We start from the raw sequence: 16,138 nt of genomic DNA, 5'->3' as shown, positions 1-16,138 counted from the left end.
TGGGTTTGGAGCCCAGCCCTGCAGCTGTGGTTCTGGCCCAACCTGCTTCTCTTTGCTCAGTTTCATTTTGCAAATGAATCTTAGGAGAATCAGGAAAGCCCCTTTGCCCACAGGATTTTGGAGCTTCTTTAACTGCTTTCTGCCTTTATGTGGGTGCCAGGGATATTTTTTTGGTGTGATTCTTTGTTTTTCATATAGTGATGACCTTGCAGTTCCTGGCCTGAAGTATGTGGGGGGAGCAGTACTTGGCCATGGTATTTGTTGTGGAAACCTGAAACATTTCAACTAAAACCCCCAAAAGGCAGGGATATGAACTTCCTTCTTTACTTGTGCAAACAGAACTCAGGAAAGGTGCCTTGGAGAGCATCCCTGGCCATGAAATCAGAGCACCTGGCTGCCTCATGGTCCAGTGGTCCTTTCTTCAGTGTTTGCAAGAGGCAGTGACCATCATCCCCTTCCATTTCTGCACCTTCTTAATATTTCTGATTTTATTAACTCTTTTTCCATCTTTTAGGCCTTTCTTGCCTTCTTTTCCACTTAGGGCCTAAAGACTCAAGCCCACTCCACAACTCCTTGCCCTGTTCTTTCCCACTGCCCATGACTTTTCCCAAGTCGTGGTCGTTTTCCTCACATTTCTCCCATTTCCCTCGTATCAACTGAGGTCGATTTGGTTTGATTTGAATCTAGAAGAGAGTCAGGACATCTGAGGCTGGAGTTGGGATTCTCTGAGGTCACCCAGAGCTTGCAGATGAGCACCTGAGGATCTTTCTGGTGAGGATGTGCCAGTGGAGTGACTTGCAACTTCGTCAAGTCACATGCAGGCTTTGGAAATGGGCCCTTTGGTCCAGAATGTCACCTTGGCTGCCTGAACCTGGGAAAATTACAGGGATGTGAGAGACCAGCTGGGGGAGGCACGTCTGGCTCTAGCATGTGCTCCAAGGAGCTTTGGCTTCCAACTTTTCCAGGACAAGGTAATGGTCCTGCAAGGTCGTGGGACTGTGAAGGGGTTTTGTGTTTTGGGGAGGTCACTGAAACAGGAGGAGGAATCAGGAGCATCTCAAAAATCAGTCATTAATCCCGGTTTCCAACAAGCTAATTACCTTTTCCAGGTCTCCTGTGTTTGATGCTATTTTTAATTCCACTCCATCTCTCCAGCAGGATCAGGGGAGGCCACTGTGCTCTTCCTACCTCTGTTCCTGCTCTTCTGGTGGGACAAAGGAAGGAAAATGTCACCACTGGCAGGTGTGTTTCTTCCTCAAAAAGTGTCAAGGGTTTTCCCTGTGTTGGGCAAGATTCTCCCTATGAGAGCAAGAGCAAGATGTAGCAGATGCTTTTTCCCTAAAAACTTCTCAGTGGTGAGGAATAAATTCAAGGAGAAATGGCTTCAAGTTGGGAAGATTTAGGATGGATATCAGGAGAAACTTCTTTACAGAAAGAGTTGTTAAGCACTGGAACAGGTTTCCCAGGGAGGTGGTGGAGTCTCCATCCCTGAATGTGTTTTAAAATTGTGATTTAAAATTGGGGACATGGTTTAGTGATGGGTCAAGAGTAGGGCAGTAGGGTTAGGTTGAGGCTGGACTCAATGATCTTGAAGGTCTTTTCCAGCCTGAGCAATTCTATGATTCAGTGATTCTCTGATTCTAAATCACTAAGAATAAAATTGTTCCTTTTTTTTTTCTGGGGGAAAAATAAATATCAGATAATTTATGTTCTGCTTGAGGAACTACACTGAGCCAAACTACACCTCCCTGAGCCAAAGCAGAGCTGAAGGATATTTGACTTTCATTCTGTCTTGTGTTTCTTCAGCCCTTGGGGTGCCAGAGTTCCCTGTAAATTAATTTTGGAGGTAGCTGTGGTGAAGGCACTTGCTGAGGGTGGCACCAGAAAGTCCTCACTTGCTCTTGGCAACCAGTTCCCAGCCTAGGAACGTGGCTCCATATGTTCTTGGGCTGTTCTTGAATCTTCTGCCCACTCCTCCTTACTTTTCAGCCCTTACAGAAATGCTGAAATGTAAAAAAAAAACCAAACCAAACCTGCAGGAAGCAAGAGGGGTTTCAGTCTTCCTGGAACTGGGATGGTTTTGGCCATCAATCCCGTGCGCTCTCCAGCGTTGCTGCTTTGAGTTGGGCTTAGAGTTGGGTTCACAGTTGGGTTTAGAGAAGACCCATCCTCTGTCACTGCTCCTCTTTTTATGCCAGAATTATTTGGAAGGGTTCTGTAGAGCATAGAGCAGCTCTGTAGAGCAGCTTTGGGAAAACTCAAGTGGACAAAGCCTTTTAGCACAACTCTTCCAACAACGACTTCTTGAGCTTTCACCTGGGCTTCAGCTCTCTGAAGAAGATGGGACGAGCTCTTCCTCCAGGTATCACCTTTCCCTGGGTTTTGAGCTTTGCCTCAGCAGATTTTAAAAGGCCTTTAAAGATGTTCTTGGACCTGAACCAGGAAACATTTTAAGAGAGCTTGCAGCCATCTTGAAATGGTGTTTTCCTATCTCAGCAGCAGAAAGAGAACCTCAGAGAAGGTTTTTAATGGCCAAAGAGCTTTTTGGCTGTTGTGCTTTTCCAGCTATTGAGGAGGCTGAGCAGAGATTTACCCAGGATTTTAGGAGGTGCACAGGAGAGCTGGAGCACTGTGGAACCTTCAGAGTCAATGAGCCTGCTGGAGTGGTTGCCCCTGATTTGTGTTTGGGCTGTACTGAGAGGCTCAGAATCACAGAAAATGAGTGGTTGGAAGAGATGCAACCCCCTGCCAGAGCAGGGTCACCTCCAGGAGGTCCCATAGGACACCTCCAGCTGGGTTTGGAATATTTCCAGAGAAGGAGACCCCCCCAGACTCCTGTGCTTTGTCACCTCACAGTAAAACAACTTCTGGTTTTATGTGGAACCTCCCAAAAGTTTCTGTCTATTGCCTCGTGTCCTATCATGGGGCATCCCTGAGAAGAGGCTGGCATCCTCCTGGCTCTCTCCCTTTTGTATTTATAAATGTCCATGAGGTCACTCCTCATTCTCCTCTTGTCCAAGCTGCAGAGCCCCAGCTCCCTCAGCCTTTCCTCACCAGATTTTCCACTCCCTCCATCATCTTGGTGGCTCTGGACTCTGTCCAGCAGTTCCCTGGAGCTGAGGGACCCAAAACAGGGTATGATACTCCAGATGTGGCCTCACCAGAGCAGAGCAGAGGGGAAGGAGAACCTCTCTTGACCAACCACCCCCCTTTTGATGCCCCCCAGCTGCCACTGACCTTGGCCACACTGTTGGCTCGTGCTCATCCTTCCATCCACCAGCACCCCAGGTCCCTCCAGCAGCTCCATCCCCAACCTGTCCCTGGGGTTCTGGTTCTTGGGGTTGTTCCTACCCAGATGCAAGACCCTACAGCAGTGTGCACATCCCTCCAGGTGAGGAACAGGTTTGTTTCTACCTTTCTGAGCTGTATCTCAGCCAACCAGAGGGCTCCTGCACAGTGATTTGTATTTTTTTTCCTATGAAATGGATCAGAACCACTGCATGGACTTTAGGGAGGATTTTTCTCTCTCAATCCACTCACTTTGTGCCCACCTCATGCTCAGCACAGTCATGTTGGAGATTCCATTGCTTGGTGGAGCTGAGAGCTCAGTGTTGAGCACCCTGGGGTGGTGGGGATCTGCCCCAAAACCTCTGCAGGAGGCAAGAAAAAGAGATTTAAAAATGAATGAGCTCTGGGTCTTGAAATTCTGGTGGCGTCAGGGCAGCTGGGTCTTAAAACCTGATCTGAAAAACTTAGGGCCTCTTAAAATACTCTTCCATGCCAAGGTAAATCTGGTCATTAATTCTTGATGCTGCAATTTCAGAGCTGTCCAGGGCTGTTCTGTAAACTGCTTTTTTGGGAGATGCATTAGTGGTCCTGCTAAACAATCCTCCTCACTCAGCTCCCAGCCACAACCTGATTTGGATTTCCTCCTCAAATCATTTCCTGCTCAATGGGCTCATTTAGCCAGGTGAACTCCAGAGATGTCGTTTTGCTTCCCTGGGAGGGAAATGACAAAATCTCAGAGAAAAGAATCTCCTGGGGAAGCACAGAGCTGGCAAAAAGCCCTCGGGGATTCCCTGGGCTTGGCCTGGGGGCTGCATCCCACAGGGGATGGGGAATGGGAGAAGGTGCTGAGGAAAGGGCTTTGGCTTTTTGGTTCTTTCTCATTATTATTTTTAATTTTTTTTTTCCTCCTGGAGCAGTAGGTGCATTGGGTGTGCTGATATTAAGTTCTAATTTTGACCTTTTGGTTCCTTCAAATTATTATTTTTAAATTATTTTATTTTTTTTTCCTCCTGGAGCAGTAGGTGCTCCTGGATGGGAGATTTTGCTTCCAAGGTGTCTAGGAAAATGAGTAGAAAATTTGAGTAGAATTATTCATGATGTATTGGTTTCCTTTATTTCATAAGGGAAATTATTCTTTAAAACAGCACAAAACGTTATTAAATGTTATATAAAATGTTATATAAAATGTTATTGTTAATCCTTTTTTTTGTTTTGTTTTAAATACAATTCATGCCTTGATTTCCATGCATTAACTCTCTTTTTTCTTTCTTTTTTTCTCTGCAGACCTTTGTAGTACTAAACAGAGGGAAAACACTCTTCCGATTTAGTGCCACACCTGCCTTGTACATTTTAAGTCCTTTTAATCTCTTTAGAAGAATAGCTATTAAAATTTTGATACATTCATATCCTTTTCATTACTGAGTTATTGCTGCTTTTGGATATTCAGGGAAAAAAACCTTTTACCTATGAGATTATTGCTCAGTTCAAGCAGAATTCCAGTTCTGTGCCTGGTGATGCTGGGCTGGATTCAGAGCACACATTAAAAAAAAAGAATTTATTTTAAATATTTTATTTAGTTTTCACTGCTGAATTGTACCTGTCTGTGTCAATGCATCCTTGCATCCTTCCACTGGTAACAACACCCCTTTCCTGCTGATTTTAGCAGTCATGTGTTTTTGATGTTCCTGAATAGATGGGATTATTTAGGGAGACATTGTCGTGTGTGAGTGTGATTCTGGAAGGGCTAAGACATAGCAGGAGCTGAAAAAAAATGGAATGGGAGATAAAACTCCTGTTTGTATCAGGTCACCCCAGTCTTGTTTCCCCTGGACACAGTTTTTGCTGTACTTGCAGTGCACAGACAACGGAATGGAAATATCTGCTGAGTTTTATTGTGATTTTCAGGGAGCTGGGAGGTGCTGGAAGGAGCCACGCTGGGGTCCCTTTGATCCTTGACTTTGTTCCACAGTATTTAGCATGATCATTATGTGCACTATTTTGACCAACTGTGTATTCATGACTTTTAGTAACCCACCTGAGTGGTCCAAGAATGTGGAGTAAGTCAATTTTTGATGTTTTTACCCCTCCTCCCAGAACTTTCCTCTCCTTTCGTTTCACAACCACGACGAAGTTGGCACAGATTCCTCAGGGCCTCTCTCTCCCTCCCCCAGGTATACATTCACTGGGATTTATACCTTTGAATCACTTGTGAAAATTATTGCAAGAGGTTTCTGTATAGATGGCTTCACCTTCCTGCGGGATCCCTGGAACTGGTTGGATTTCAGTGTCATCATGATGGCGTAAGTTGTGTTTTCCAGATTGTTTCAGGGCTTTGGGGAGTACAGGAGGGGATGAGACCTTAGGAAGAGGGTGGGTGGTGTGTCAGGAAAAAAAATGAATCAAGGAAAACTGAAGTGAATCCCCTCAGAAGATTTATTTCTTGATTTTTGGGGTTTTTTTTTCCCCAAAGAAAGCTTTACCCTGACACAGTCACAGATTTAAAATGCAGTTGGATGGAGCTCCTGTTGCAAAAAGGATTTTTTGAAAGCTGCTTTTATTAATATAAACCTTTTAATTATAATAATATGATTTAATTAATATAATAATTAATATAAACCTTTTATTAATATAAACCTGGCATTGCTCACACACTTGTTCTGTTCAGCATAAGACCAGGAGCCAAACATCTTCCAGTTCTCACCTCTACCCCTCCTTCCTCCTTGGGCTTGCAGTTTAACATCCCTCAAGCTGCCACTTCAGGCTGAACAGTTCCAAACCCATTCCTGATGAAGCTGCAGTGTCAGGAAAAGCAACAATTTTCTTTTTCCTTCCTCATTCTTTTCTTTCATGCCAGATCAGCTTGCACTGGGGCATTGGGTCTCCCCATGCGGATTCGTGGGGATGCCTGAATTTCTTTGGGCTCATAATGCAGATTTGTGGGGATGTCTGAATTCACAGCTGTGGGTGGGAGAGATGAATTTTTCTTTTCCCTTTTCCATTGGTTTGGGGAACCAACAGCTGAGGGCTCGTGTAGGAAGGCTCAGGAGCCTGACTTTCAAGGCTTCAGAGCACTCGATGGCTTCGATCCTATAAAATGCCTTTTTTTTCTTTTTTTTTTTCCTGTATTCTGCACCCAAGGTTGTTAATTTTCTTGAGCATTTTTTTTTTCTACTTGCCTCTTAGTCCTGTGTTTAAATGCCATGCAAAGGGTTGAACATTGTACACCAAAGGCAAATCAGGGGGAACTCACTGGGACTCTGGATTCACTTGGGAACAGCTGGGAGGGTTTTGCCCCCCACTCCTGTGCACAGTCTGTGTTCCAATCCCTTTGTTTCCTGCTCAGTTCCCAAGGAACAGCCTGCCAGCTTGAAAAGGCTCAGTGCATTGGTTTTAAATAAATGTGTTAAAGCTCTCACTACTCTAAATAACCTCCTGGTTTCTGCTGGGGTTGCCTGTTGACTTCAAACACTTTTTGTGGCCCCGTGTTCTTTCCATCCCACCAAGAAGTTTTATGAAGCACTTTTCTGCAGCAAGGAGAATCTTGGACTATTGTGCAGCTCTTGGCTTTTTTTAGTTTTGCTTTGTTTTGTTTTCACACCAGGTTCCTCCCCAGGCAGCACAGAGGAAATGTTCTGAGTTCTGGTAAAATGGAATTCTGTTCCCCTGGTGCTCAGCCTTTTCATCTGTGGATCCCAGGGGTTTTCCCCTTGAAAAATGGGGACAATCACACCCACCCGTGGCTCCCAGACTCCAGCAGAAAGGATTAATATGAAAGGCACTAATCAAAGCCAAAATGATCAGTAAAGACAGGAATATACCTGAAACCACTGAGCTGAGCTGAGTCTCCTCCTCTCCCTGACAGTTTTCCTGCCTTCTGCAGAAATAGCAATAAATTTTCAAGTCCTGCTCAGCCAAGAATTACCTGGGCAAGCTGGTTGCAGCCTGGAGAAATTTAAAACTTTGTTTTGGCTCTGAAACTTTCTTCTCTCTTTCTCTCTTTTCAATGCCACTTGTAAAGCATTGGGAATCACAAGCTGTTTCCTGCAAACAGAGAGAGCTGTATGCAGAGGGAGGTGACCCCAATGGTGCCATTAACTCTGGTTTAATTCTGCAGGTATATAACAGAGTTTGTAAACCTAGGCAATGTTTCAGCTCTGCGCACTTTCAGGGTTCTGAGAGCTTTGAAAACTATTTCTGTAATTCCAGGTAAGGCCTCCAGTTGGTGTTTGGCTGTTGGGTACAGGGCCCCTGTGAGTGATGTTATTGCTTTGTCTGTAGTGGTGCTTTGATTTTGGTGTGTGTATTGTCATGGTGTTTTTTTTTTTGTTTTGTTTCGTTTTTTTTTTCTTTTTTTTCTTCTTTTTTTTCTTTTTTTTTTGTTGTGTGAACCTCCCTCATTGCAGATATGTCACAGAGTTTGTGGACCTTGGGAATGTCTCAGCATTGAGAACTTTCAGAGTTCTCCGAGCTTTGAAAACTATCTCTGTCATTCCAGGTGAGAACCATGAAGCATTCACAGCTGCTCTGTTGTGTGTGTGTCCCCCTTTTCCACTGCTCCCCTTCTCCTCCTGCACTGCTTTGTTTCCCAGAAGTGGCATTGGGGTATTTTGTGATGGGCTTTGCAGTCTGGATAAACAATCCCTTCTCCCAAACCCTTGGTTGGAATCAAGGCTTCTGGGCTATGGGGTGAACATCTTGCTCTTCCATCTTTCTTTCTCCCTGGGGCTGCTGGACCTTGGAAACCAAAGCCAGACATAAAATCCAGAGTGAACAAAGGTGAAGAAGGGATCAGGAACTCCCTCCCTTCTGCTGCTGAGCAGTGTCTTGCTCAGAGAATCATCCCCAGCCCATCAATGTTTCTGGGGAAGGATTTTCTAAAGCAAGTGAGCAAAACCCAACCAAGAGTTGGAGGCATCTGGTGCCTGGGGCAGGGAATGGCAATAAATTTCCCTCCCTGCCTCCAGGAAGGGTTGATGCTACCATTTTGAGACAGATGAAGGTAAAGAGAGGGCTGGCACTACCAGCTTTTCCCTTTGGATGCTGTAGTGGAGCCAGTTGACAGCTGATAATGCAACTGTGTGTGGCCCAAAGTCTCTGAGCTTTCAGTAAGCCAGAAGAAGTCCTCATTCACAGACCTGCTCATCTCACCAGAGCTTCAGGACTGTTCCTTCCAGATTCTGAGCTCCATCTGGGTGCCAAAGGGTGAGCACTGACCCTTTCTTTCTTGCAAGAGACCCTGGAAGCAACGTAGGCTGGGAGTATTCTTCTGATCCTGAACTCTGGCATTGCAGTCTCATGCAGATGGTTCCTCAGAAGTGTCCCTGCTTTTCAGGGCAAGCTCCAGCCTCAGTTTTCACAGGCACTGAAGCATTGGGAGTTTTCCAGTTGCTTGACCTGTCTCAAAGCAGACACCTAAAACAGCCACTTGATGAGTTTTGATCTCCTCTTCCTTTGTGGTTTGGTTCCTGGTGCTTTTTTGCTTTCTCAACACCTTTGCCAGCAAAGAGCCTGTGGGATTCTAGGGCCCCATCATTTTTGTCCCCATTCCAGACTGCTAAACCCATCAGATTTCATGGCTTTTATGCATGATGTTCTGAAGTGGCACCTGCTTTCCTTGCACTGAATGGAATCCTGTTTTTCCAAAGCCTTCCTTGATGTTTGGCACTGCACATCCAAAGAGCAGAACCTGTTTGAGCAGGTTTGCAGTTGCCTTTCTGTCCCCCTGCTTACGGGGTTTATTTGGCTTGCTCCAAGAAAAGCATCCCTGTTAAAAGTAGTTTTGTTATATTTTGCTTTCCTAATCAAAGTGAAGATGCTGCAGCTTTAATGAGCTGATTCTTCCACGTGGGACTGAGCTTCATCTTCCTCTGGGAAAGGAGCAAAACCCTTCAGTTTTGTACCATTCTCTCCATCCTGCTCCACACAAATGGAGTTTTTGCCTTTATTCCAAATAACAGCAAGGTGTGGGGGGGATAAAATCTGTTTTTTTTTTTTTAAGTTCAGTGCAGCTTTACTCTTCATCAAAGGGATGATTTTGCTGCACCCAGCTGAGGGGATCCTGTTGGAATTCTGGGCACACTGAACTGAACTGGAAGTGACAGAACTTTGGTGATTTTGGATGGCTTGGGCTCTGGGATGGGATTGCCCTCCCTGGGGTTCTGCAGCATGGAGGGAAAGCACCTTCCTTTCCCCCCTGTGGATTTTGGGGCTAATAATGTGAGGAATGTAAAGCATTTGTGTAATTCTCCTTTTGGGTTATTTAATACAAATTTAGGCCTGGAATGCTCTTTATGGGTTTCAGTGCTGCTTGTCCCAGGGCAGAAGTGATTTTTAGAATATATTTAATATTAAAAGATAAAGGAATGGAATGGAAATTTCAACACTGTGCTGAGCTCATGTGACAATGACCTTGCTGTTATGGCCACATCTTCTATTAATAATTGGAATTCTCCTCAGTGTGTGGTTTCTAGATGGCATAAAACTGGGAAATAGTCCCAGAAGGTGACATGGCACTGGATAAAATTCCGTGCAGGTGTGGAGGGTCCATAGATCTGTGAGAGAGCAACATCCAAACCAGAACCAGGGGGGCTGCATGTGGTGTGTTTGGAGCAGTGGAGATGAGCATGCAACTGAGATTTGTCTGCAAGAACCAACAGCAAGAACCTCAACCTGCTTTGTCTTGGAGAAGGCCTTTGGCATTGAGCAAAAGTTTTGAAGATTGAAGTAAAAGATACAAAAAAAAAAAAAAAAAAAATTACCACTCCCTAAGATTTCCCTTTTATTTTTTATCTTTGTGTTCCTGATATGGATCAAACCTCTGCTGGTATAGAAAGGGTTCTTGTCATGGCATCAGCCAGAGTTTTCTCTCTTCCTGGCCCCAAATCCAGCTGGATCTCTGATTTATTGTTTCCTCCTTTCCCTACTCATTTATTATAAATGCAAAATCATCCTACTGAACATCAGCAGAGCTGATTAAAGCTCCCTGACACTTCCTTCTGCAGCCAAAGCTCTTGTTTGTTTAGATCTGTCTCCTGAAAGTGTTGGTCCTGCCTTCTGCCCCCAACTCAGGGATGGTTTGGAGCTCACTTTCATTTCCTAATGATCCTGACAGCCTTGGTAAATCCCAAGGAGCCAGCACTCCTGCCTTCCCTGTAACAAAACCCAGCACCTAAAAACAAGACTCAGCCCCACAAGTGCTGACACACTTTAATCAGATTTGATCTCTGCCATTTGTTGGAGTTTGTGCCAATAAACCAGGCTCCAACACCATGAGTGTGTCCATGGAGAGGTTTGTAGCACTTTGGATCTGGATTGAGCATCTTTGTTTGGGACAAACCCTTCCCCAGCCTCTTTGCCTCCTCCCCTGCAAGGCTCAGAGATTCTCATGCTGGTTTTTGGTTTCTTCCAACTCTTGGGAGTTCACTGTTGAAAAGGGGAGAGCTTGGGTCATCCCTCACCCTTATTGCACCCTATGGAAAACCCTGAACACGAGTCAGGGTTCCCCAAACCCAAGAAAAACCTTTTGCCACCCTAGAGCAAAGAAAGTACTGGATGGGTTTGAATTCTCAATGCCTTTGCCCTTTCCAGGAGTGATTTCTAATCTTTTTTTCTTCTCTGCAGGCTTGAAGACCATTGTGGGGGCCCTAATTCAGTCTGTGAAGAAGCTTTCAGATGTCATGATCTTGACAGTGTTTTGTCTCAGTGTCTTTGCCCTGATTGGGTTGCAGCTTTTCATGGGCAATTTGAGGAACAAGTGTGTGATTTGGCCAATTAATGTGAATGAGACTTTCCTGGATAATGGCTCGAGGGGCTTTGACTGGGAGGAATACACCAACAATATGTGTAGGTATTTCTGCAGTGATATTCCCTCAAAATTTCTCCTTTGGCTTAATGCTGATGGCCAGGAGTTCTGTCCTGGCTTATGATCTGGGGCAAAAACCCTGGGCTCAGAGATATTTCAGTCTTTAGAAATCTCAGTAAGATGTTTCTATGGGGTTCATCCTTTAGAAGGTCTTGGCTCTGATATTTCATCTTATTTTTTTCATGTTTTGTCTCTGATTAAACATGGTAAATGCCAAATGACTCTTCCCATTCCCCTGGGCTGAACTTCACTGAGTTTTGCTGAGTTCTTCAGAGAATGCACATGAAGCTCTTGGTCCTGTTTCAGCTTTGCCTGGGGTTTCAGAGCTGTAAATGGGGCAGGGGATGATCAAGGAACTAGCACCCAAGATTTTTTAAATTGTTTTCTTTTTCCTGTCCCATTTTGAGCTTCTCTGCTGTGCAGTCAGCTGGTTTTAAGTCTTTACTCAAAACAGTCTGACTTCCAGGGAGATGTTTAAACTTGGGCAGAGTTAATGTTGTTTCAAGTTGTGTTTGTGGACTGATAAATTTATCAGTAGAGGGCTCTTAAGTGAAGGGTTTTTGTAGTGCTGTAATATGTTAAATCCTCTCACTCCATATGTCTGTGCATGTAATCTTTCCTTTTTCATTTTCTCTAGCAAATTTTTACATCATTCCTGGTGCCCCTGATCCTTTGCTCTGTGGGAACAGCTCAGATGCAGGGTGAGTGTTGGGCTTTATTAAAAGTAAAGACTCTTAATTACCATTGATCTTGGCTAATGGAATATTTGGAATGTTTCCTGTTGCTTCCTTTGTTGGTTCTGGTGTTATTTCATGTGTAAAAGGGTTCACATGTCTTAATCTAATCACTACTCCATTGTTACTCTCTGACTAATACAACATGAGCTGACATTGTTTGTGTCATCTCAGGAGACAGCTCTGGCTCAGGGTGATGATTTTATTTCCCCCTGAATCCAATCCTAAGAATCATTAGAGAAGCAGAGGATGGAGGTTCAGAAGTGGAAACTCGTCGTGTGCTGTTGCCCCTCCAGGTGTTTTTTTCACCCAGTCCTTGAGCTGGAAAAGCCACTTAGGGCTGGGTGAAAAGCCTCCTCTTGCTGCATCTTTTTTCTGCAGGACAAAGACAAGAAAGCTCTGAACAAACCCTTTCAGCTGCCTCCTCTGCTGTCCTCCCCTGCCACAGAAAGCCTGACCTTATGGTCAAGGTTCTGGAGCAGCTCATCCTGGGGGCAATCACACAGCTCCTACAGGAGGGACAAGGGATAAGACCCAGCCAGCACGGGGTTAGGAAGGGCAGGTCCTGTCTGACCAACCTGAGCTCCTTTTATGATCCCTGGTGGATGAGGGGAAGGCTGTGGATGTGGTCTGCCTGGACTTCAGCAAGGCCTTTGACACCATCTCCGACTCCTGAGAGTCTGGATTGCCAGGAAGGTGACCAGGAGCCAGCAGTGTGCCCAGGTGGCCAAGAAGGCCAATGGCATCCTGGGCTGGCTCAGGAACAGCGTGGCCAGCAGGTCCAGGGAAGGGATTCTGCCCCTGTGCTCAGCTCTGGGGAGGCCACAGCTTGAGTCCTGTGTCCAGTTCTGGGCCCCTCAGCCCCTCAGGAAGGAGCTTGAGGTGCTGGAGCAGGTCCAGAGAAGAGCAAGGAGGCTGTGAAGGGATCCAGCAGAATTCCTGTGAGGAAGGGCTGAGGGAGCTGGGGGTGTTGAGGCTGGAGAAGAGGAGGCTCAGGGGAGACCTCATCACTCTCTGCAACTCCCTGAAAGGAGGTTGGAGCCAGGGGGGGGTTGGGCTCTTTTCCCAGGCAACTCTCAGCAAGACAAGAGGGCAGGGTCTCAAGTTGTGCCAGGGGAGGTTTAGGTTGGAGCTGAGAAAGAATTTCTTTCTGGAGAGGGTGATCAGGCATTGGAATGGGCTGCCCAGGGAAGGAGTGGATTCTCCGTGTCTGGAGATCTTTCCAAAGAGCCTGGATGTGGCACTGAGTGCCATGGGCTGGGAACCACGGGGGGAGTGGATCAAGGGTTGGACTCGATGAGCTCTGAGGTCCCTTCCAACCCAAATGATTCTATGATTCCATGATTTATGCCATTTTTTACCATGGTTGTGAATATCTCCCTAAGCATGGGTGAGGTGCATTCAAAGCTTTCACTGGTTAACCTTGAAATGGTTTTTGTCTTCTCCACAGTCAATGCCCAGAGGGTTACACATGCATGAAGGCAGGAAGGAACCCCAACTACGGTTACACAAGCTTTGACACTTTCAGCTGGGCTTTCCTGGCTTTATTTCGCCTTATGACTCAGGACTTTTGGGAAAACTTGTATCAATTAGTAAGTAAACACTTGGCTGTGCTGGAAAACCCCACCAGAATTCAGGGGTGAGATGAGAAAGGGAAATGTGACAAGATTGGGTTTTTTTCCTTCTGTCTGGAACTCCAAGCAAAGCTGCACAAAGTGACGGGTGCTGGGAGGGCATCACCTTTGGGGCCAGGAGGGGTGATGGGAGCTCAGTGTGTGTGCAGCTGAGCTGGGAATTAATCCTGGGAATTAAACCTGCTGCAGGAGATGGGGAGCAGCTCCCACCTCAGGCCCTTTGGAGGGCAGAGTGTTTCCTTGTAAGCTGAGGAGGGTTTAGGGACCTTGCTGAAATGGCTTTTTCTTCAGTTTTGTCTTGTTTTGAAGGAGTCTGAGCATTGGGTTTCATGCTGCACTTCTGAATCCTTTCTTGGTTGGCATCCATCAGATGTTCCTTTAGAGAAGAGGAGGGATGTCACCTTTGGTGGTGGCATGGTCACCTTTTGTGTTTGGGGCTACTGAATGTGCAGCATCTTGGTGCTTTGCAGTGGAAGTGCTGAGGTGTTAAATATTCAGCACCTCTCTTATTTTCTTAAAAGCATTCAGGTGAAGAAATTTGGGGTCAGCTGAGGGATCGAGTGTCACCCTGAAACTGCTTTCCCCTTTTTTTTTTCCTCTCCCTTTCTTTTCTACTTCCAGACCTTACGAGCAGCAGGAAAAACCTACATGATCTTCTTTGTCTTAGTGATCTTTGTGGGATCATTTTATCTGGTTAATCTCATTCTGGCTGTGGTAGCCATGGCTTATGAAGAGCAGAACCAGGCCACGCTGGAGGAGGCAGAGCAGAAGGAGGCAGAATTTAAAGCCATGTTGGAGCAATTGAAAAAGCAGCAGGAAGAGGCACAAGTGAGTGGTTTTCTCTGTGTATTTTTGGATGCATTTACAAATTATTTGTTTATAGTTGCAGAGCAGTGATGTATAATCAAAAAAATGCAGCCAGCCCATGGCTGTGTTGACTGGGGCTCAAACCTTCTGGTTTGTCCTCAATATATCCAAGCTTGCTATGTTTGTTTTGTGCAGGAAAATCCCCTTCTATTAAGGGAGTTTGAAATGTTCCCAGAGTTTCCCTTTAAGCATAGGAAAATCTTTTGTAGGTACATCATTGTTGGTCCTTTCTCAAATGCTTCCAAACGAAGCTGAGGGACTGGGAGAGATTTTCCTACCTGCAAAAGCAGACAATAAAAATATTTACAAGTCCTGACTCTCAAGTTACCTCCAAGAGAAAGAAAAAGCATCTTAATCCCCCCCCCCCTCAAGCCCTTGTGCTTAAATGCATTAAGTCACACTCTGCTGAAGTTGTAAATGGGGCATGAATGGTGGTAAAATCTGATTTTTTTTTTTCCCTTCCTTCACCCTCAGGCTGCTGCTATGGTCACTTCAGCAGGGACAGTCTCTGAAGATGCTGTGGAAGATGATGGTGGGGTGAGGATGTCCCGCAGCTCTTCAGAGATTTCCAAACTCAGCTCCAAGAGTGCCAAGGAACGTCGGAACAGGAGGAAGAAAAAGAAGGACAAGGAGCTGTCAGAAGGAGAGGAGAAGTGTGACAGTGAGAAGGTGTTCAAGTCAGAGTCTGAGGATGGCATGAGGAGGAAAGCATTCAGGCTACCAGATAACAGGCTAGGAAGGAAATTTTCCATCATGAACCAGGTAATTTTCATTTACTGTGCTCATGTTTAGGCTCCCTTGTAGTCAGGAGGGTGTTGTAGTTGAGATCCTGATCAGCATGTCAAAGGAATCCACCCCCTGTCCTAAACTTGCAGGGGATCAGGAGGATCTTGCACATTCTTAACCCTGCCATAAATTGTTCCTGAGAGTAGTGAATCCTGGAATCTTGGAAAAGACCCTTGGGATCATCGAGTCCAACCATCATCCCCACTCTACAAAGTTCTCCCCTAAACCATATCCCCCAAAACCACATCTAAACGACCCTTGGACACATCCAGGGACTGCAGCTCAACCACCTCCCTGGGCAGCCTCTTCCAGGCTGTCCTGATCTAACCCCAGGTCACTTTTTCACCACAGTAGCTCAGCCAGCCAAAGAGCTTCTCAGCTGCAGGTGAGGGATGGTTTGTGTAGAGCTGGAGAAGGGAGTGAAACTACTTTAGCAGCCTTGAGGAAAAGGACTTGGGAGTGTTGGTGGACGAGAAGTTCAACATGAGCCATCAGTGGGGACTTGCAGCCCAGAAACCTAACCCTGTCCTTGGCTGCATCAAGAGAAGTGTGGCCAGCAAGTCAAGGAAGGGGATTCTTCCCCTCTTCTCTGCTCTCAAGACCCCACTTGGAGTCCTGACTCCAGTTCTGGAGCCCCTGTTACAAGAAAGAGATGGAGGTGCTGGAGTGTGTCCAGAGAAGGGCCAGGAGGATGCTCAGAGGGCTGGAGCACCTCTCTTATGAGGACAGTCTGAGAGAGCTGGGGTTATGGAGAGGAGAAGGCTTCAAGGAGACCTCGTTGTGTCCTTCCAGCATCTGAAGGGAGCTACAAGAAAGCTGGGAAGGGACTTTTCAGGATGTCAGGGAGTGACAGGACATGGGGGAATGGATTCAACCTAGAGGAGGGGAGGTTTAGATTGGAGGTTGGGAAGAAGTTCTTCCCCATGAGGGTGGTGAGACACAGGCACAGGTTGCCCAGAGAGGTGGTG

At 45.9% G+C, this 16,138-nt stretch overlaps 1 protein-coding gene across 1 annotated transcript in view; it reads left to right on the top strand.

The window, feature by feature from the left end:
* SCN8A (sodium voltage-gated channel alpha subunit 8) overlaps positions 1-16,138 on the top strand; it is a 53,036-nt gene that overhangs the window by 10,261 nt on the left and 26,637 nt on the right. Inside the window, exons 3-11 of the mRNA XM_030468075.1 lie at positions 4,573-4,691; positions 5,256-5,345; positions 5,460-5,588; positions 7,692-7,783; positions 10,909-11,130; positions 11,787-11,850; positions 13,334-13,475; positions 14,139-14,345; positions 14,859-15,146. Of these exons, the coding sequence (XP_030323935.1) occupies positions 4,573-4,691; positions 5,256-5,345; positions 5,460-5,588; positions 7,692-7,783; positions 10,909-11,130; positions 11,787-11,850; positions 13,334-13,475; positions 14,139-14,345; positions 14,859-15,146 (1,353 nt within the window). The remainder of the gene's footprint in view (positions 1-4,572; positions 4,692-5,255; positions 5,346-5,459; positions 5,589-7,691; positions 7,784-10,908; positions 11,131-11,786; positions 11,851-13,333; positions 13,476-14,138; positions 14,346-14,858; positions 15,147-16,138) is intronic.

The sequence above is a fragment of the Calypte anna genome, chromosome 33, assembly GCF_003957555.1.
Source record: "Calypte anna isolate BGI_N300 chromosome 33, bCalAnn1_v1.p, whole genome shotgun sequence".
Lineage (NCBI taxonomy): Eukaryota > Metazoa > Chordata > Aves > Apodiformes > Trochilidae > Calypte > Calypte anna.
Note: the sequence above shows the minus strand (reverse complement) of the source record. Positions and strands in the feature narration are given on the sequence as shown.